General features: G+C 35.6%; 1 protein-coding gene across 2 annotated transcripts in view; it reads left to right on the top strand.

Annotated features, from left to right (window-relative positions):
* The window catches only part of WDR70 (WD repeat domain 70), a 128,129-nt gene that overhangs the window by 23,530 nt on the left and 81,903 nt on the right, over positions 1–22,696 (top strand). For both annotated transcript variants that reach the window (XM_048291712.1, XM_048291713.1), the window contains 3 exons: positions 12,059–12,118; positions 17,083–17,216; positions 22,345–22,498. In XM_048291712.1, the coding sequence (XP_048147669.1) occupies positions 12,059–12,118; positions 17,083–17,216; positions 22,345–22,498 (348 nt within the window). The remainder of the gene's footprint in view (positions 1–12,058; positions 12,119–17,082; positions 17,217–22,344; positions 22,499–22,696) is intronic.

Genomic DNA, 22,696 nt, shown 5'->3' with positions numbered 1-22,696 from the left:
CATGGAGAGCAGCCCTGCCAAGAAGGACTTGTGAATGAAAAGCTGGAAATGACCTGGCAATGTGTCCTTGCAGCCCCAAAAGCCAAATGTGTCCTGGGCTGCATCCAGAGCACCATCGGCAGCAGGGGAGGGAGGGGATTCTGCCGGTCCCCAGCAAAAGAAGGACATAGACCTTTTAGCTTGAGTCCAGGAAAGGGCCACAAAGGTGCTGAGAGGGCTGCAGCACCTTTGCTATGAGGAAAAGGCTGAGAGAATTGGGACCTGGAGAAGGGAAGGCAGTGAGGAGACTTTATTGCAGCATTCCAGTAACTAAAGAGAGGAGCCTCACCAGAAAGATGGGGACAAACATTTTAGCAGGGTCTGTAGTTATTGAGCAAGAGGTCATAGAACTGAGCTAAAAGAGGGTTGATTTATCTTAGATATAAGGGTTTTTACACTGAGGCCAGTAAAATGCTGGAACAAGTCACCCAGAGAGAGATGGTATATGCCCCATCCCTGGAAACGAAATTCAAGACCAGGTTGAACAGAGGTCTGTGCAACCTGATCTAGTTAAAGATATCCCTGTTCATTGCAGGGGCATTGGACTAGATGGCCTTTACAGGTCCCTATCAACTAAACAATTCAATGATTCTTTATAAATAATAGGCATTAATAATGGTTTCTGTCTTGGTGGTGGCTCAATTAACACACCTACTATATTTACTGGAGTATCAGGATAGCACGCCTGCGAGATGGGACATTTTATCCTATTTAAAACATACAAGCACAAAAGCAAATGTCATATTGAAAATTTTACGGCAGATACGTAGTAGATATGTGGTCTGAAATCTGGAGTTCTTTGTATCTATGGACTGTGCTTTTCTTTCCTGACTCTTGCAAAGAAAGTAATTGCAGAGCTTCATCTGAATATCTGAAGTTGCCATATTTGTATGAACTAAAAATATATTGGTAACTGTCTGTTAAGACCAAGTTGAAGATGCATGTTGTTGTTAATCCATTTCGACTAGGTTAACAAGTTTATTATGTATACAATTAATAGGAATTTCATTTGAGTCATATAGTCCAAACTTAAATTTTAGATTGTAAAGGAAGATTTTTCCTGTAACTCAAGTAATATTTGTAGAATATGGAGTATCAGCAGCAACTCCTTGTGAAGATCAAGAAACTTATTGAATAAGGACAGATATCATAGGTTGTATCTAATCTACATTTTCTGTATGTTATGAAGGAAGAAAGATATATGAGATCTTAAATATTGTCAATAAAAATCTGTGAAATGAGGCATTTCAGTAAGGTATGATGTTGAATTTTTGTGTTCTTTTTCCATGCACACAGTTAAAGTGTTGTCTGTTGTCAAGACAATGGATCTTTATCTTAGTCTGGGTTAAAAAGTGAAAGCATTGCTTCTGTATACTCTTACATCTCAGGCTGCTTGAGGAATGACTCTAGTAAGTGTTGGATTTAACATAGGTGACATTCCACGGAAAGATGTGTTGAGGTCTTTGTTCTTTTCCTGTATAACCCAGTACTGAGCCATACTGAACAATTACAGTTTGATTGCATTGTAGAAATAAATGGCTGTCTAGCTGTGTGTCCTGTCAGGTTTAATTGTAATCCTTTGGAATTTTCAGACTACATTACATGTATGGAAGTGGTATTTTTGATACAATATGCTGGAGGGATCTCAACATACATAGGTACTGTAGTAAAATATACCATATAAATGCATAGAAGACAAGCATGTTTTGTAATTGTTGGGCACAACATTTTACAATTATTTCCTTTATAATTACAAATAAAACTAGGATATTCACACTAGTTACCATTTTTAACCTAGTGCTTAGTACTTGCCTTGAACATTTTGAAAATTATCGCAGTGTTGTTGGGTATTACAACCATTTTAGCAGTATGAGGTACATAATCTGGCCTTAATGCACTGCTTTCTTCTGCCATAAGCTTTAGATAAAAGAATATGACTGGGTGAAGCATGAAGGAAGGTGTGTTTCTTCCAAGCATGGACGTCAAGTCCATACAATAAAAACGTATCTTTTCCCCTTTCCAGATGCATAGTTAAAGTCACTTAGCAATTTATTCTCATGTCACATTACATAAAATTGTGCTGCTATAATAGAGCTTAAATGTTAATGTTTTGAAGGTAATTTATGGGTGGCATGGGAGAATTAGTAATCGAAACAGTAATAGAATTGGAACCAGCTGTGGAAGCTACATAGGAAATTGTTCTTCCTTCCTGCAGTAACAGAGACATGCTGTAATTTTTAACCCTTGTCCCCCTATCTTTGCCCTGTGGTTGCAGATCTTCTTTTCATGACTAGCTGACAGACACAAACACACACATACACTTTTAATTCCTTACCCTAATTATTTGGTAAGTTTGTAGACAACTGCAGTCATTGTCACTAGGTGGGATATTTTGCATAAATTTCTGTCTCTCAAGATCCTGAAGTAAGCATTTAATGAACACATTTTACAATAACAGTTGGAGAACCATTGAAAAGGGGAGTTTGTGAACACCTCTCTCTCTCGAGCTGTAATTGTTTAGTTTCATGACTAGTGTTTTTGCTAAGAACAACAGGATCCCTAGGAAATGTGAAAAACTTCACCAACTTTGCTGAAAAACTAATAGCAGATTCCTTGAAAAAGGCATTATTTATTCCCATTTTTTCAGATGAGGAAACTGAGGTATGTATGAGTGAAATAAATTGCACAGTCAAAGATCAAGGATTGGTCTACACCAATGGTGTATTGTTTTAATTTTGGTCATTAAACCACAAACAATTTAAAAGAGATGGCTTGCTTATGAGGTTGCTGTTATACTGGTATAGAGGTTTTATCATCCTGATGCTTATGAAATTTTATGCTAACATGTTCACCAGAAGTCTTAAAATGAGCATAAGGCTCTTTTTTGATATGAGGAAAAATGCATTTTATTTCAGTTGTAGTAATATTATATCTGTTTTAGATAGCAGTGCCAAATATTGATCATCTGTTGGTTATGTTGGTTTTTTTTAAGTTTTGATGAGTCCAGAATTAAAATCTTAAGTGTATTGCTGCTGATGGACTTAATTTCACTGCTTAGGCAATTTGCAAAAGAAGCTTTAATACTTATTTTACTGCATATATAATTTTAATGTACTTTTCATAGAAGTACATGTAGCTAAAATTGATTTTTGCTGCATGCATTACAAAGGCTTAATATTATCATTGACTCTTTAAATGTAGAGAAGGGAAGAATATGTTTTTGAAAAAAACATGTTTAACTTTGTACATTTTTCTGAATTGTAAGATACTTCATAAGTACTTTTATTTTAAGACAGAGGCTAAATCTAGAGAACAGTAAAGCTATTTTAAAGAATGAAAAACATCTAAGTGTTCATGGTTTCTCTTGGTGAGTCAGGTGAAAGAAGTTCATGCTATTTTTTCCCTAAAGTTTGCCAAATGGTGATAATGATAAAGTGTCTGTATAGTTTAGATAAAAGATGTTTTGGAGCAAGTTTAATGTAAGTAATTAAGTGAACTGGCTAGCAGGCTGAAAACATTACGCGTTAACGAATGTTAAGTTCATTCTGGTTGTGCATACTATGTTTTGGTTTTGGATTCTTTCATGAGTGTCTTTTATGGCATATTCCTTGTGGTAGAAATCCCACATGGAACCTGTGGTACAAAATTCTACACAAGCTGAATGTAAAGTAGGCGAATGCCTGTTTGCATCTAACTAAACATTTGGCACTTCTACTCCAAAGACTTAAAAGTTCACAATTATTTGTCCTTTCTGATTTTATAATTAAGCTATGGTTTGGAAACCTACCAACCTGAACAGAGCTTTCAGAGTTTGTTTTATTTTTCCTCATTGTCAGCTGATCTATGGTTGTGTGAGCTGTTTTACTGTTGCAGAGTAAGTGGAACTATTCCATTTTGTTAAAACAAAGTACTCTATTCAGCTCTAAAGAATAACCTTAACAGAGGATATGCCTGACTGAAAATGCTAGAGATTTTTTTCATTCCTAACATGGCAGGTAGCAGTAATGTTTTGTATTTTTTTTTACTGTAGTAAAACTGGCTTGACTGAACACAGGTGCTTTTTGGTGGTACATGGCAGTTGTACATACTGTTTCAGCAAATATGAAGTATTTATATTTATACGCATTTGAAACTGAGAAGATAAAGATCAAACAGGTGGGTGGGTATGTGAGTGGAATGTAACTGGAACATTCAGCTTAAGTAAACCTGTCTCCCAGAAACTGCAGAGGAAACTTGAATGACTCCAGGCAATTTTAGATTTAAATCAGTTTTATCAATGATAATAACTTGTTTTAGAAAAGGCTCAAGAGAATTTCTTCGGTATACATTGTGAGAACAATTCTCAGATCATAACCATGACTTCATAACTATGACTTCATAAATCAAAGGTTTGTTACAAATTTAGAAATTTATCTAAATGAGACTTTGGAACCTAGATGAAAAATAGCAACCTCCTGACATCTATCTAAGAGTAGCCCCCAGAAGACAGATCAAGCAGGCTTTTTGCTGTACTTCAGAAGTATGGTTTTTATATCTAAAAAAGGTGCTTGCAAACATGCTGAGATTCTATTTGTAATACCTTTTCTAAACTGCTAAGCCGTTGGAGTCTTTTCAGAAAAGGATGTGCTGGTAAGTGGCATGAAAGGGAACAGGAGAGTTAATCGATACTACCTGTTGTGTCATGCCGCAGTCTCTGAGTTACCATTTGACCCATCATGTAATAAAATATGTTGTATCTTACCTATAGTAACATTAGAAATTTATTATTTTTAGGCAGTTGTGTTGGAATAAAGTTTTAATCTAAGGTCTTTCCCCTTGCTGGTTGAACGTGACAGGTTTAGATCATAAGGTTTAGGGTTTAGATCATAAGAAAAAATTACACGGATCTGTGAATTAGATGATGTTGGGGGGAACTAGCCACAATATTATTTCCATATTGAATAGTTAAATTTACTTCCTGTAGGTATTTGAAAGGAAGTTCATCTACTTAAAGTACCTTTTAATTCTTGAGTGCACACTGAAGCAATACCTCTTAGTTCACTAAAGGGAAGAATAACATCTCCGTGATCTTCCTATACTTAAAATTCAAGATGTAAGTTCTGCGCTGTTTTGACTTACCTAAATTAAAGGCTAATATAATTTTGTAGGGCCCTTCCAATATTTCTGTTAATTTTGAAGGTTTTCTGCATTCATCATGCAGTTATAGTTATCTTTGTTTTTCCATGAGTAACAGATATTTTGGGTATTTTGTAGGAATGCCAACCCAGATAATTCATAATAGTGTTTGCATGCATCCTCCTGTTTTCCAGAATATTTTCCTTTATCTTCAGACCAGAAATTTAGATAATACAGATACACATGCCTTGATTCATCCAATGTAATCAAGGCACCTATGCTAGGAATTCAGATGCTTTGTACTTTCTGTAATAATTCATGAAGAGGAGAGGTTTCCCAATGATTTTGTTTTTTTGGTACACTGATCCTTCTTCTTGAGTTATTTGCTTAGTTTTGAAGGCTGTATAGGAAGTCTGGAGTAAGTGTTTTCCATATTTAGATGCATCACATTTAGAAACTCAGATTATGGGAATCTGGGCCAAGCTGAGTTTAATAACATGCAAGTTTGAATGAGAATACATCTGTCAATTCTAACACCTAAAAGAGAGGAAATTAAAAGTTGTTGAAATGTCCTTTCAAATCTATATGCTTCCTTCTGCATGGAAGTTTGTGGGTAGTGCACTCCTGTAAACCTGAAAATATTTATATTTTTGGGTTGCTGTAGAACAGCATCTTGCCCATCTCTCATAATGTGGTTTTTCATACTCTGTCTTTCTCTTGAGTCTTCACTTGGGCAACATAAGTGTATATCTTACACATTTATTTTCAGTTTAATTTACAGAGGAAAAGAGTGAAAAATTGTGACTTGGAAAACCTGCCCATTTTACAAGTAATATGGTTTTAATCAGTGCATGATTGTGGAACAAAACGTGACATCAGTGTGTGTTTGTTTGAAAAATGAGGTTAAAAAAGAACAGAAAAAATAAATGAGAACACTTACTACTGCCTTCACCTTTCACTGCTGTCATGGAAAATTCATCTGGGTGCCTAACAGCTTAAAACATTTATCTAGTTTGAAAAGAGGCATGAGGGATGTTTTCTTCCAGATATGTGAAATACTCCTCATAACACCCTTTTATCTTTCTGCAAATAGTGTTTCAGGCTTAATATTGAAGAATGGAGCAGGATTCTGTTCTCTCCGTTCATCATCACTAAAATAGTCTCTTAATTTCCTTCACTAGCATATTGAAGTTGAATGTGAGATAGAAAGGAAAAAACTCCTTGTTTGTGGGCCTGAGATTAATTCCAGCACAAGTGCGAGTGTCCTCCTATGAAGTTTTATGGACTTCTATAACTTCTTTACACCGAAAAGAAGCATTTAGGTTGTATTTTAAGTGATGTATGAGAGAGAATACTTGACCTGTAAACCAAACACATTTTGATACAGACAATAGCAAGCAACAACAAACATGAATTGAAGCCTTCTGCTATTCATATCAACATGTGGTTGTGCCTAGATACTGCAGCAGTTGGACCAGATTTCTTTGGTGGTTGAGATGAACAGTGGTTTATCTCCAGAATTCAGTGGTTTTCTGTGGTATTTTATATCTAAAATTTATGGGCTGCCCAGGGAGATTGTGGAGTCTCCTTCTCTGAAGATGTTCAAAACCCTCCTGGGCAAACTCCTGTGTCATCTGCTACAGGTGACCCTGCCTTGGCCGGAGGGTTGGACTGGATGATCTCCAGAGGTCCCTTCCAACCTGACAATTCCATGATTCTGTGAAAAGCTTGTGCTATTGTACCTGTCTGCTTTGGGAATTACTGTGTCAGATATCCCATTCTTTCTGTCGTGGTTGTTGATGAGTTGTCTGCCCATATTTTTGTCCTTAAAATGTTTTAAGAGCATTCTCTTTTAGTATGTAACATAATTTATAGAATGAACATTTTTATTAGGAGATACTACATTTTTCTTTTTAACTCTTTGCTGTCGTCTTGATTACTCTTTTTTACTTGCATTTGTGATTTTGAACTCTTTGCTGGAGAAAACAGAAGAGAGAGAAATTTGTTAGTATCTGGTCACAAGGCAGATTTCAGCACTGTCAGTCTGTATGCTGGTGTACAAAATAAAAGCCTTTCAAGAGATTTCAAACTTTCCTGCTCTCCCCACCTTGACCCTCAGCAGTATGGCATTTGCTTTTCTACGCAAAACAGTAATTTTGGATGGAAAAATAATAAGCTTTAAAAGAACTTGAAAGAAAACATGAACATTATGTATTTAAAGAAAAGGCACAAAAATAGAAAGCTTTTTTTTCTTAATTGCTAGAAGGACTGGAATTTGAATGATTGAAACATGGCTTTCTGTAGGGACTCCTTTTTTTCTGGGAGATGGAATTGCTGCAGTTTCTTAAGCAGATGGAGGTACTTTCATTACCAGTTGTTGCTAGGGTTTGTTGTTCCCCTTCTACTTCCACCAGCCATTCCTGCTGCCCATTTAGGATTCCAGTCATTTCCATCTGTCTTCAAATAAGGCAGTAATCATTGGTGTCAGACCACCTCTGTGATACTTGTTCTGCAAAACCCATAGTTTCACCAGAAATGGAGAAATCTGTGTAAAGTGTAGCTCTTGCCTCCTCATCACTCCTGCTCATGAACAGACAGCATCTTCCCTGTGGAATATACCAAAGTAGAGACCCAAAAGAGCAGGATGTGTTTACACTTGGAGCAGAAGGGGTTTTTTAGTATAGTAGAATCACAGAATTATTGAATGATTTGGATTGAAAGGGACTTTAAAGACCATCTCATTCCAATGCTTCTGTAACTAAATCAGGTTGCTCAGAGCCCCATCCAGCCTGGTCCTAAAAACTTCAGGGATGGGATATCCACGGCTTCTCTGGGCAACCTGTGCCAGTGCCTCATCACCCTCACAGTAAAGAATTTCTTCCTGATATCTAACCTAAGCCTCCCTGCCTTTTCAGTTTAAACCCATTCCCCTTTGTCCTAATGCTACATGTCCTTGTGGTCCCTCCAGCTTTTTTTGGGCCCCCTTTAGGTACTGGAAGGTGCTATAATGTTTCCCCAGAGCCTTCTCTTCCACTGGCTGAACAACGCTCTCAGCCTGTCCTCACAAGAGAAGTGCTCCAGCTCCCTGATCAATTCAGTGGCTCTCTTAAAGATATTTAAAACTGGTAGTAGCCAAATCAGCTTTAACCTTTTCTCTTGCTCAAGGCAGGCAAAGTGCTCACCTTTTAGTTCAACCAGCTGTAGTTTTGCATTTTTTTCTCCATGCTGTGCAATAGCTCTGCTCTCACAAATGAGTGTCTTTTCAAGTTTCCAGGAAGCCAGCGTTTCAGCAGAGAGCTGAGAACAAAGGAGTTATCCAGAAAAGGAAAGTAATATTTTCTTCCAGGGCAGCATACAGTCTTTAAATCCTCAAAGAAGGCATGATCCTTTATAAGGGCAATTGCAAACACAGAGGGGAAAAAAGTGGTTTTTCTCTGTAAATTGTAGTATTTTGGGTACCCAGAGAAGTTCCTATTTCAAGGTCTGTTGTGTGGAAGAATACCTATAGCTTGCAAGTCTCTCTCATGCAATATAATTTCCATTTAGTGATATATAGACCTCTGCAAATGGAACAGTAGAGGTTATTTTAGGCCTAAAGGCATCATTTTCCCCTTCTCTGGTTGGGCCATGAAAAAGTGAGTAATTTTGGTTTATTTGATTTTTTTTGGTTTTGTCTTTGATTTTTTTCAAGACAATCTGGAGAGACTAATCTAGTTTCAGCCTCTGGTTGCTAGTGGCCTATTTTCTGAGTATTGTTTGAGAATAAGGGACCTCCCAAAAAGAACAAGGAAAAAAAATCCACAGTATTTACTGACAGTGGTGCAGTAAATAGAGGATTGTTGTTAGGCACAGGAGTTTAGCGCTCAGCTAGGGCTGGAATTCCCTGAAGAAATTGTAACTCCATACTGCAGAGTAACTCCATCACTGCAGATGTGATGCTGATTTGCAATGTCCCTTTGCAGAAATTGCTTTTAAGCAAAGAGTTTTCATTTGGAGAAGAACTCTGAACTCACAGAATACTCTTGTTTCACAGATTTAATATATATTGATCTTATGTCAGCCAGGGAATCGAGAATTTTTGTAAAAATATTAGGAGATATGTCAACACCATAAATGTTTCCCTCTGTTTCTGCTGAAGGGGAAATTTAAAATACTGTCTTTTCCTCATGTGCTTTAAAAGAAAATAATAACAGCAACAACAACAACAAACCAAACCAGAAATCCTCTAAAGATTTTATCTCCTCTAGTTTTAATTACAATACAAATTTTGTAGAACAATGTTAGTGAAATTATGGAATCAGTTTGTGTAAATTTAGCATCTGAAATCCAAGCAAAAGCTTAAGTCCTGGAAGTGCAGGTACACTTCAGGCAAACTCTACCTTTTCATTTTTTCAGACTTACAGTCTGAAACAGTTCCAGTTTACGTGATATCCAGATGTTCAAATCAGCATAAATATACTAACTATATTCCCCTTTCAGATTGTGAAAAAAATTATTTTATGGCATTCTTTATTCTTTGGAGTGTAATGACTGGAAAAGTGGTAGTTGCATCTGTTTATCTTGGGTGTTTATAAGCATGTGCTGTAGCACGTTAGCGATACAGCATTCTGAGTTATTTAGGAAGTTCATGGTTAACTAAAATAGAATAAGCCACCTTGGTTTTTTGTAAATGTTTAGCTAATTTGAAGATGTTATGCCAAGATATGTTCCTGGATGTTGTTATCTTAATTTCTTGTTTTGAATAGTCTAAACAGTTACTTTAACTGTCAGGCATCCCTTGGACACTGCAGAGCTTAGCACCAGTAGCAGTCGCCAAATGTCTAACTTTCAGGCTCAGGATGTTTGATTTATCAGGTGGCAGAATATATTCCTATCTGTTCTTCTTTCCTGAACTAAGTAGCCAGAATACTGTTCAGCGTGAGTGTGGTGTAAAGCAAAAATGTTTTCATGTTAGTGCTCCTCTCTTCTCATGAAAATGGGAATTTAATCATTGTCACCTAGGAGCTAGCAATTAAAATAAATTACATTTGTTCTAGTTAATTTTGTTTATTAGTAAATTCATCTTTTTTTCTTTGAATTATTGAAAGAACTCTTAAAGTAGTTAAGATACCCTTTGAAACTTAAATTCAGTGCTGACACAATATAGACTTACAGTACCTACCTTTGTGGTAAGGTACGTGAAATGAAGAATTCTATAATATTCCAAAGCAGAAGAGCGACCCTGCAGTCATTAAGACAAGAATGCAACAGATGGTTTCTGTGAAAGCCTCTGATTCACAAAAATAGTACATCTTTTGTTGTGGGTGACGGCTGTTGTGGGTGAATCTTGGAAACTGTTTGCTTTTCACTGCTTGGTTTTTATGGAATGTGCTTGGATAGCAAGTGGCTATTGAGCAGATTTTTGCATCCCAAGAATAGCAAATACCAGTTTATAGTGTAGGAAATGATGGAGCATTGAAAACTTAATTTGTGTTATAATTATACCTTTGTCTGTGTGCTTTATAGTGTCAGTTGAACAATAAACTCATTTTCATAATCACAGCTTCTCTTAGGAATTTTGAGTTACAGCTGCTTCTCAGCTTCTAAACCACTGAGTCTGTGGAAATGTCACTTAATGCTGTGTGGGCTATACCTTTTAGGATGTCATGTGTAGCTATTGGAAAACCTTTACTGTTACCTTGTGGTGGGCTGACCCTGGCTGGATGCCAGGTGTCCACTGGGCTGTTTTATCACTGCCATCCTCAGCAGGATGGAGCAGGAGAAGACAGGAAGATGGAAAAAAATCACATGGATCAAAATAAAGGCAGCGTAATGAAGTAAAAGTGCAGGCCACATGTGGAAACAAGGGATTTATTCTTAAGGGAAACAAGAAGATTTATTCTCTACTTCCCATCAGCAGGGGATGTCTTGGCACTTCCCAGTAGGGCTTCAGTGAGCAAAGTGGTTGCTCTGGAAGACAACTAATGAATGCACGTGCACAACATGCCCTCCCTCCTTAAAGACCATCTCCTTTCAAGCCCTCTGCCATGGACAGAGACACCTTCCACTAGACCAAGTTTCTCAGAGCATCATTCAAACGTGGCCTTGAACATTTCCAGGGATGAAGCATCCACAGCTTCTCTGGGCGTCCTGTTCCAGTGCCTCACCACCCTCAAAGTAAAGAACTTCTTCCTAATACCTAACCTAAATATATTTCCTTTTAATTGAAGTAAAGTTAGAAGAAGGGTAGGTGTGGCTAAACCAAAGATAATGAGAGTTTCAGTTTTAACAGACAAATAGAAGATGGAAATGATAAAGAAGATAAAACAAGTACGAAGGAAATCAGCCTGATGCTATAGAGACTTTTCTGTGAAGCATGAAAAATAATGAAGGGATTGGCAGAGATGGATAAGGAAAGAGATTTAATGTGTAGTATAAAGTGTGCCTAAAATTATTTTAAAATCATACTTTGGCAACAGAAAATTATAACAAAGATGTCAGACATCAAGGGGATAGATTGTGTCTGTTTTAGGAAACTGGAGTGATGCCAGATAAATAAGTATTTTGAGAATAATGATTCATATGACCTTTGTAGAAAGTTGCTCAAAGTACTTGAGTACTTCCATTACATTTCTTTCTGTGTGAATTAATATCTTCCAAAGAAGAAAAAAAAAGAAAATATTTTCCTGTTTTTGTCTTAAGATGGTGTCATATTTTTAAAACAATTATTCATCATATTTTTTGGGAGTATATCCATGAAAATAAAAATGTGAAATCAGTCTCTGGTTTATGATTTTCCCATTTCTCCTCCCCATGTTACAACTGTTGTGATGGAAACTTTTCTTACTTTTACATATATATTGCATTAGTGGTTTTTTTTGGTGATAGCACTGTTTTCATAGAGGTGAATTTTCTTCTTTTCCAGAACCCTGTCAAGAAAATTCCAGATTCTCATGAAATTACACTCCAACATGGAACGAAGACAGTAAGTGATAACATGTTTTCAACCCTTCAAGCTCTTCTAGAACTGTCAGTCTGTGAAATAAGTTAACAAATACTTACCAGCTAAAGTTGAAGAACTGAATTTTTTCCTTGATTTGTTGTTTTAGTCGGTCTCTTTTCTTAGTGCTATTGAAAGTGTGTTTCAGGACCACCTCTTCAATTTCTCATAAAAACCTAAATATAGCTCTGTATGACTCAACTGTTGTCTCATTTTCATCAAGTCTTCTCTCTGTAATTGTTAGAGTTCCTCTTGTAGGCTAGACCTTCCTAATATGTAGACGTAGGTCTAATCTAGACCTTTCTTTGGTCATTGGTTTAAAGGAGAATGTTATTTCCAACGACTTCTTTGCTGCTGAGTACTTCATTCTACTTCAATCTTTTTAGTGCCTTTTATACACCTTTCTCAATTTCTTGAAATCTTGTTCTTTCTTGTTTTTGACTCCGTCTTTTCTAGATTTTATCTCCACTACTGTTCCTTTGCTTTCTTTTAAAGAACCACAATCCAACTTGGAAGTATCATTTTTTTCCTCTGTGTTGCTATCTTTGTATAATCACATCTTCCAACACAAATTCAATTGCTTTTACATGCTGACTGGTCGAAGACTTGTAAGAGATGCATTGCATTACACTAAACAAAACAGAGTGCATTTTTCTACACACACTGCATGCAACTGCTTTGCGTATTAATTTTTATGAATACTAGGTTTTGCAGAGTAGCGTACTAGTGCAAATAGTTTCCTGTTTTACATGTGACAGTAACTGCTTCTGCAGTATGTTTCCTTCTGAATACATGTCCTAACAAACTTCGTTAGGTAAAATTTTTTGATTTATTTTTCTTTATATTAAACCAGTAAATCTTTTCATGGCTTCTTAAAGAATAAGCTTATGTTATTTCTAACTAAAAGGCCTTGTAAAGTGGAAGTTACAGTTTTGGAAGACTTCTGAGATATTTTGACTGCAGGAGAATGCAGCTGTCATCACCTAGAACAGAGGTGAATTGTAATGTGGGATATATATGGCACAGTTGGATTAGACTGGATGCAGTAAATGAAACATATAATTGAAAAAAAGATCTCTTCTGTAGAAGGGCTATCTTTTTGCGTTTTTTTTTGTTTGTTTTAGAACAGTGAAACCACTTACCCGTGACCTTAGATACATGAGGATGGGAGTAACTTCATATCTTGATTTTGGTGTTCTGCCCCAATGTTTTTAAATACAGTCTTCTCATTATGTTCATACAGTGTACTGTATTTCAGCTAAACTTATATATCCCATCTGTACCTCTTCAATCTAGTGAATGTGGATTTGATGATGACTCTATTCCTGTGCAGCTGAGAAATTTCAGAAAAGATTTCCCAAGCTAGAGAGTCTTTCCAGAAACCTGATTAATTTCCCAGTTGTCTTGCTTTTACAGTGTAATAGGAATTACTGTTCCCATTGAAACTCCATATATATTTTTTATTTCTCATGGTACTTTTGATACATAGGTGGGTATGAGAAAGAATATGTAATCTGTGCTTTCTAATATCTCATATCACAATGGCTTCCTCATACAGAAGTTATTGAATAGAACACTTGAGTGTTTTGATTAATCAGGAGGTGTCTAGTTTTTCTGCATGTCAGAAATCATGAATGAAATGGTTAGGGTTCAAAATTTCCATTTAAGTTGTAAAGGGGGCATATTCGTTTTGGAAACACATAAGAGATTGCACGTTTGAAAAGATTTCCCCAAGTGAATGCCTCTGAATTATAGGAGGACATTTAGATTAAGGAGGAGTCAGTTCCCTGGTGAATAGGACCATCATTTGTTGGTTTTCTTCAAAGTACTATTTTCAGACAGTTGGCTATACTAGGGCATTGTATATTTGAAATACTGTGAGGTATCTTAATTACAGAATCACTGAATATGCTGAGTTGAAAAGGGACTGACAAAGATCAAGTCCACCTCCTGGGCCTGCAAAGCACCATCCCCCAAGAGTCACACCATGCGCCCAAGAGCATTGTCTAAACACTTCTTGAACTCTGTCAGTCTTGGTGCTGTGATCACTTCCCTGGGGAGCCTGTTCCAGTGCCCAACCAGCCTCTGGGTGAAGAGTCTTTTCCTAATACATTTTATCCAGAAGGACTCCATGAGAGACAGTATCAAAAGCTTTACTTAGATCCACAAAGATGATGTCAACTGGGACCTCTCCAGATTCCCAAGACTGCTTGAAAATCATCAAGACAGACTTTGGAGTAACATCAGCCAGCTCTTTGAGGATTACTCAGATGAATCTCATCAGGCTCCATGTATTTGTAGGGATCCACCTGGAGCAGCAGATCGTGCACAATTTCAGTATTGGCTGGAAGTTGATCATTCTCATAGTCATGGTCTGAGACCCCCTTGGTCCATCAGAAGACAGAGGCAAAGAAAGCTTTAAACACCTCTGCCTTGTCTCTGTCCTCTTTGTGAGGTGCCCATCCCAGTCCTGTAATGGGCTTTTATTATTTCTACACTGCCTTTAACCATTAATATATTTGAAAAAAAATCGTGTTTTCCCCCTGGTTCTGGGCAGCTTCAACTCCAGCTGAGCTTTGGTACAGATTTTCTCCCTGCAGTACCAAGCAGCATCTCTGTGTTCTTCCCATGTCACCTGACCTTGCTTCCACAGGGCATACGCCTTTCTTTTTTGCCTTATTTCCAAGAGAACATCCCTGTTCAGCCAAGCCGGCCTTCTGCCTCACCTGCTTGATTTCCAGCCTTTGGGAATCACCTGTTCCTACCTTAGGTGATGCTTTAAAAGTGACCAGCAGAGAGCTGGTCAGGAGCAGCAGGAACCTAAAGGAGAAAATGACTAGAAATGAGCCCTTGATAAAATAAGGAATAGTTAAGTGAACTTCATCTACATGAAACTGGAAAAAGAAAACTCAAAAGATGCCCATACTATTTCATGTAAGGAAATCTAAATTCTAGGAAAGCAAACTGTCCATCTTAAAGAATAAATTTCATTCATACATGCTGTTTTTATTGGGACAATTGTTTTCTGTAGTTTAGTTTTTCATTGAACTTGTTTCCATGTTTTAAAATGTTTTCTGTGGGAACTATTCAACAGTTTACATAAGTTTTAGAAGTCTCCGTAACACAGGGTATATAGATGTATACTAAAGATTTGAAAAAAAAATACAGTAGTAGGCTAATATATCTTTGAGACAAGGTTTTTTTGGTGGTATTTCTATGTCCCTGCATTAAATTATAGTTCCAGTCAGTACTTTTCATGTATACATGTAAAGAAGATATGTATAGGTAAGCATCTTCTCTGTAAAATTATTATCATTTTTGTACATCCATATCTAGAATTTTAAATGCAGTTTTAGACATCTGAAAGTAATTCCTCTGAATTCTTTTTTTTCCTGAAGACATTCGGTGTTGCTAACCTGTAGTCATGACACTATTCTCAGGCATTACCCTCCAGTCAGAAATGAAGGCTTTTCTTTTATTCTGTATAAGTTTGAATGTTCTTTTTCAAGTATAATATTATTCTTTTTCCTTCAGGATTTTCTGGTTTATCTCTTGAAATGCTTTTCCTGGCATTTTATAGAACATTATTATTATTATCATCATCATTATCATTACTACTACTACTACTACTACTACTTTATTGTGTTGGAGACTTACTGAAAGGGTTCTTCAACCTGATGTTTATCTGTCTTAAAAATGTGGGATGACCCATGTTTTTGTGCAATGGTTAAAAGTAATTTGCTGTTTATAGTCTGGGTTTTACCCATGGGTTCTATTAAAACCTAAGCATGAATTCCATATGAGTTTTATCTTTTCCTGAAATTTTCAGGTTAGGTGTAATTTTTTAGTAATTCTAAAAATACTCTTGTTTTATATTTTTTGATACTACTTTTCAACACTCTCCCATGTAGATGACTTAATTTTTGAAAATTAATCTCTTGGTATCTAAATTAATTTAGCACACTGTCCAACTAGTCTTTTGCTAATGTTTGAAATCATAGTAGTAGATACAATATTTTCACAAATGAGAAAGGAAAATAAATAATTTTGAAGGTAAATGATTTTATGTAATTGTTTTATGTAATTTCCAGTGAAATACTTCTGTTATCTTATTTGTCCATGTGGTGATTTGAACACTACTATTTATTTTAGTATATGAAATACTGTTTATTGTACTATAGAACATTACTGTTCTTTGAATAGAGAATTAAAATAGATTTTCAGTAAAATTCCCATTTTACTTGACCTATGATTTGAGAATAACAGATAAGAGTAATAAGCATTAGGATTCTTTCCTCAAAATTCTGAATAGCTCTGAGCAGCTGGTTTTGTATACAAAAGAAATGGGTTTTGAGAAGTTATTTTGACCTATTTTATTACAACGGTATCTTTTTAAAAATCTGTGATTTAAAAAAAATCAATACCCTATTTTATTCTTCTATTTTTTTCAGAAGAGAAATTTAACTAAGCCATGTGTATGTGCACATGAGCTGTCTTGAGTAAACTTAGAATCTTAAACTAGTGGATATTAAACTATTTTGTTATTTTGCTAGAAATATTGTTTGTACTTTTGATAGAAGTCTAAAGTACAATTTTCTTCATAGAAACAGAACTTAGCCAAATCTTGCAATGAGATGATTAGGAGATAAACACTGTAAACTATTTTTTCTCAGCTATCTTCAGTGGTTTATTCAGACTATGTAATTTTTACTTCCATTCTTCCTAATCCTTCAGAAGTACTCAGACTTTATTCAAGGTAGTGAAATTTCAAAATGAAAATGTAGGTAAGATATTTTAGTAAGAAACCAGGGCAGTGGGTTGTTTGAAGCTTGGGTTTGTTTTTTTTTTTCACTTTAGTAGCATTTTATGTTTTGGTGACACCCTGAAGAATTGTAGAAAAAAAATAAAAAGTTTGTATGAATATGATTATGTATTTTTTTTCTGTACAGGTTTCTGCTTTGGGGTTGGATCCTTCAGGTGCTCGTTTGATAACTGGTGGATATGACTATGATGTAAAATTTTGGGATTTTGCTGGAATGGATGCCTCTCTCCAAGCTTTTCGGTCCCTCCAGCCTTGTGAATGGTAGGCATGAAGACTGCAGTTAGCACTTAATGTTCCATGTTAAGCTCCTGGTAGAATGCACAAAAGCCTTGTAAGACAGCTTGTTTAAAAGGCTCTTGAATACCAAAGAATGTGAACCTAAGAACTTGTTTGCTTATTTCTTTTCCTGCTTTTTACAGTGACTTGCATATTTTCCACTTTTAGAAAGCTACAGGTGAGTGTGCAGATGCAATTATTAATAGCACATCAGAAAATGACCAAAGCCAAGTTGACAGTTGTAGTTGTAAGTGACAGAAATCACTTTCTATATGTATTCTGCTTATGTAAAATTAATTAAGAGGAGAAGCAAGTTAAAACAATTGACCCCTTTGTGGAGAGTTGCTGCCAGGATTTCTGAAGGGAAGGGTGAGTTATTTAATTTTTGTGAAGTCCTCTGTTTCAGGAAGCACTGGTTCTTTGCATTGCAGTGATCACTGAATAGCAACATAGTGTGAAATATTGTCTCTCTCAAAGAAAATATATTTCTTTACATTTATTCCTATACTTCTATATATGCAAATTGAAAAGAAAATGCAGGAAGCATTTTTAGGGAGTTATTTCCATACTATCCATATTATTCACTGGTAATTTAGAAAGTAAGTGAAGTGAGTTCATTTAGTTATTCCAGAGATCGGCAATACAGAACTCCTTCAACGGTAGTGCACACTGAACTTTCCAAAAAATATATTACATAAAATAAACAAAAACAAAACCCAGTGGTTTTATCAAGGTACTTTCTGATGTCTAACTTATGTGGTGCAGTTTATAAGGTATTTCAGTATGCTTAAAAAAAGGATTGAACTTTATTATACATAGAGTAAGTAGTATTTAGAATGTCTAATTTTAATCATTACTATCTTAAAAAGCTACAGCTGAGTTTTGGTCAGTTTTGAAGGCTAGAATGCATATAACTGACTATAGATATGCCAAAAATCTAGATAATGAAAGATGAGAAAAAGTTAGGGCTGTTATCCTGAAGAGGGGCAAAATAGAAAGGGATTCTTATTGCTGTTCTGAAGTGTGAAAAATCAGAAAAGTAAAAAGTGTGCTTTAATGCATTATGCAATTCCAATCTCTTTGACAGACCTTGACTTCTTATAATAAACTGACAAATGGCACATTTACTTTGAAAACATAATTAAGTACACCTGCCACTTAGGAATAAATAAATGAAAGTTTTCAAATGTAAAGTGACATTCAGAGTTTTCTGGTATGAGTTTCATTTACATGATTAGTTAGCAGGATATAAATGGTACTGTCCTTCCTCTGTCATAACTGAGCAGAAAGAGCTGACAGTCTTTACTCCCACAGTAGAAAATTATTTTAATGAAGCATTTTCAAGTTTAACAGAAGAGTGCATTCAAATTTAGTCGTACTTGCTAATAATGGTATAAAACATAAATGTTGTATAAAAACCACAAGTAGAATGTATGCTAATGTTCTATTTCAGGGATAGCTTGCAGATAAATTGGTAAGCTCATTTTGGCAAAAAACTAATGATAAAATATGAACTTAAAATATTTGTTATTCCTGACACTGTTCATTTAGTGTTACAAGGATCTCACAAGTATTTTTATATAAATGTTCTTTGTGAGATTCTTGTAGTTTGAGTACGTTGATGTATAAATAAAGTACTTAAAATATAAACATGAAATAATATTAAAAATAGACTTGACTGGTGTGAAGTTTGGAAATTACACTTATGTTGCAAGTGTCATGAACTAATTTTAGGGGTTTAAAAAAATTATTGTTCAAATACAACTTCTGTATCTTTTTCTAAACATAAAACTGGAACCGTATCTCTGTCTGGTAAAAAGATTCAGCTTCAAGTTCTTTCATGCTGACATTGAGACAAGCTGGTGAACACTATGTGGAATTTTATACAACTTGTGTCCAGGTGTATATATGTTCTTATATTACTTTTTTTGCTATGAAGTTTATTGCAAGGGCTATTAGCATTCACAGACTTGAATTTCAAAGAATTCTGAGGAGTTCTGGTATGGAAACATTAGGTGTTAGCAGAAATCCAGATCTGGAGGTATAAATTTAATTTCATTTTAGAAATGAAGGAGCCTGAGATCAATTCTATATTGTCAAGGCTCCATTTTGTAGCATAATATCAGGTTACTCTGTTAATTTCTCCTTGGATTTGTGATGTAAAGTTAAAAAAAACCCCAGCCTGACAAAAAGCCAGTACTTTCAAGCCATATCTTGGTGTTAAAGCCAAAAGCAAGTGTAAGGCAAAGCTGTTATGTGTGTAGAAAATATTTGTTTGTCATGATTCTACTCATGTATATAGCTCTGTTCTGCAGGTCCTGGTACAATGTGCTGTGCACATTTGGCAGCTTTAAACCAAAATGACTTGGATTAATGCTATGTATGTAATGAGTATTTTGGACCAAACCACTACATGCTATTAAAAGGAACTGTTTTTGCAAGTTTCCCAAGACTTGCTCTAACATTAATAAGAACTAAAAATATTTTCTTAAGGAATTGCCTCTGCAGAGCCTCACTCTTGGTCATGTTCCAATAAACGTCAGAAAAGTGGTAACTTCTGGGACTTTGCAAATATTCTACTTACAGAAGCAATTTCTAAACATGATTTTGAAAGTCATATTGCATGGTCAAGAAGGTGTGGGTTTGGGGTTTTTTTTCTTTAGGTAAAGGTTATGGAAATCTTGTCTCTCAAATGCATTTTTTTACATGACTGATTTGATAAATTATTGGTTATGTTCCATTGTGCTAGATGCTGTAAAACCAGTTGCTTTTCATTACTGGGAGAAATTTTAAGAGGAAAGCAAAGTTTGTTCAGACATGCTGGTACAGAACTGCTAAGAAGCAATGAGACAACATTGTTTGAATTATGAACAGTGCCGTGTTAATGGTATTAATGTCTGTAGTTTTATTTCTAGTATTTCAGTGTCTGAAAACAGGTTTTTTTTCAGAAGACTCTATGGGCCTTTATGTATTGTGGATTCTTTCAGAAATCAGATTTTACTTCTGAGCTGTTTGTTCTTAACTAGTGGTCAGACCCTTTTCATGCATGAGACATGCATCAAATGAAAATAATATTTTAGTCTAGTTTTTAAATATTCTTTGTTCTTACTTTTCAACAGTGATAAGTGCAAAATATGAACCTGTGCTTTGGAGATGCTGGCTATTTTCTTTTGCCAATTTCAGCATTAGACTATGAGAAATAGAACCTAATGAGTACTTCATTCTGTATATGGTACTCAGGTGGGGCTCAGGAATATTTTGAGCTTTGTATCAATCATGTGATTGGGCAAGAGCACTTGGAAGTGTGACTGAGAAAAAATTTTTAAATCCTAAGATGTATTTGTTCTGCAAAAGCTGAATCTGATGTATTCTTTAGTCTAGGTTTATCAGCTGTCTGTCTGCAGAGAATATTCTAGACTTTAGAGTTCTCTTGTGGGTTTCCTTTAATTTCTTCCAGTGTTTCCTCTGAGCTTAGTGTAGCTGGCCATCTTCTCTTCTGAGAAGGTATTCGTTTTTGCTCTTGAGGATCAGGATGTTTTTTGCGACATTGCCTGCAATCTATTTCAGAAATTCCCATATTTGAATGTCTCCTTTCTATTAAAAATCATTTTATCATACTCAGTCCAATTTGGCTGCCAGTTGGTATTACGTAATAGGGTGCTTGAAGCAATTTTTGGCTTTTGAATTATAATATCAGTTTTGCCAAACATTTTTTGGATAAGAAATTTATGCTTAGTTTACATTACTATGATCTATACAGAACTTTTAAAATAAGTATTATGATATTTTAAGTGTTTCATATATTAACTCATGATTTGAGGACAGATTTAACAGGTAATAGCTACTGCTGAGACAATTATATGAAGTCATTACTGTATAAGAACTGAAATGCTAAAATATTAAGTTACAAGTTGCATAGTTGGTTTTGTTGGTCATCTGAGTGTTAACTTTACTGATGGGAAATAGTGTTAAAAAGTAGTTTCCTGAAAGGTACTAGGATTTGAATGTACATAGTCATGTTCTGAAGCTAAAGGAAGATATTTCTTCAAGGACACTGTGGATGCCATGGGAATCCAAATCTAGCTAGCAAATGTGTTCTGGTCCTGTATTTGAGAGTAATCTAGATGCAGAGCTGAAGTATTAATATAAAGTAATGTTACTGTGCACACTGTTAATGTGCCAGGATATAAATTCCGGCCGGTGTGAAGTGGATAGACTGCTTTGCATTTTTTGCTATCCTTGTAATGGAGTATAGGGGATCAAAGGGAGATCTCCTTCAGATACAGCAAGAGCCATGAAACTTGTTAATAAAGCAAGATGCTGAGAGAATATGCTGAAGGTGGAAATGGGCTTCTCATTTGTCAGTCAGCTTTCCACTTTCAGTTCATTTTTGTCATCTCGCTATTACTCCATGGTTTCTGCCCCAGGTTTTTGCAATCAATGGAACAAATGTGTGAGGACACTGTTACAACAAATGAACAGTCACCAAAGATAAGTAGACTAGACAGATTGTTATCTATTGTCATGTTTCCAGGGCTGATGGTATATTTAACTTTATCTTAGATTTAGATGAAATTAAAGCCCGGACCATATAAAAAGTTGCAAGAATGCTGACCTATGACTAATATCCTGGTGTGCAAGGTACAATGAAGTTTTATGTATGACTACAACATCCTTTTGTAGTAATTTACAGATTACTGTCATTCCACATTTTACTTTTGGGAAGATGAAAAAGAATTTTCAGCTCTGGATAGTTAAATCTGACACATACTATTTTTCCACTGGAGTTATAATAGCATTCTTAAAGAAATATGTTTGCCAGAAATGACGTTTTATGTGTTTGATGAGCTGCATGTGGTTGAAAGAAACAGGACACATGCATATGCACACACACAGTGGAATAAAAAACTTTATTCCATTAGTAAAATATCTTCTGCCTCTCATTTCTTTGATACAGGAGTGTACATGGGTTTATTTCTGCAATATGACCATTGACATTGATATGCACCATTGACACTTTTGTTTTAGTGTAGGTTTATAGGACCGTTAATTGAAATGTTTTATTTCTCCTGTTTTTTTTTTTTTTCTTCTTCTTTCTTTCTTTTCTTTATAGTCACCAAATCAAATCTTTACAGTATAGCAGCACAGGAGATGTCATTCTCGTTGTCTCTGGTAACTCTCAGGCAAAAGTCCTTGACAGAGATGGCTTCCCAGTAATGGAATGCATAAAGGGAGACCAGTACATTGTGGATATGACAAACACAAAGGTAAAGTCAGGGGCTGGAGGTTTCAAGGCAGGGGCTGGAGGTGGTTGGTTGTCTACTTGCAAGCTGTGAGTGTGAGACTAATAAGCAACAATGTGTATATTATTAATGGTAGTTAAAAATGCAAATACAGAAGGGTTCATTCATAGTTTTGAAGTACTTCAACCACAGTTGGTTGTGTTTTGACGACTTTGCCCTTGT

The sequence above is a fragment of the Corvus hawaiiensis genome, chromosome Z, assembly GCF_020740725.1.
Source record: "Corvus hawaiiensis isolate bCorHaw1 chromosome Z, bCorHaw1.pri.cur, whole genome shotgun sequence".
Lineage (NCBI taxonomy): Eukaryota > Metazoa > Chordata > Aves > Passeriformes > Corvidae > Corvus > Corvus hawaiiensis.
Note: the sequence above shows the minus strand (reverse complement) of the source record. Positions and strands in the feature narration are given on the sequence as shown.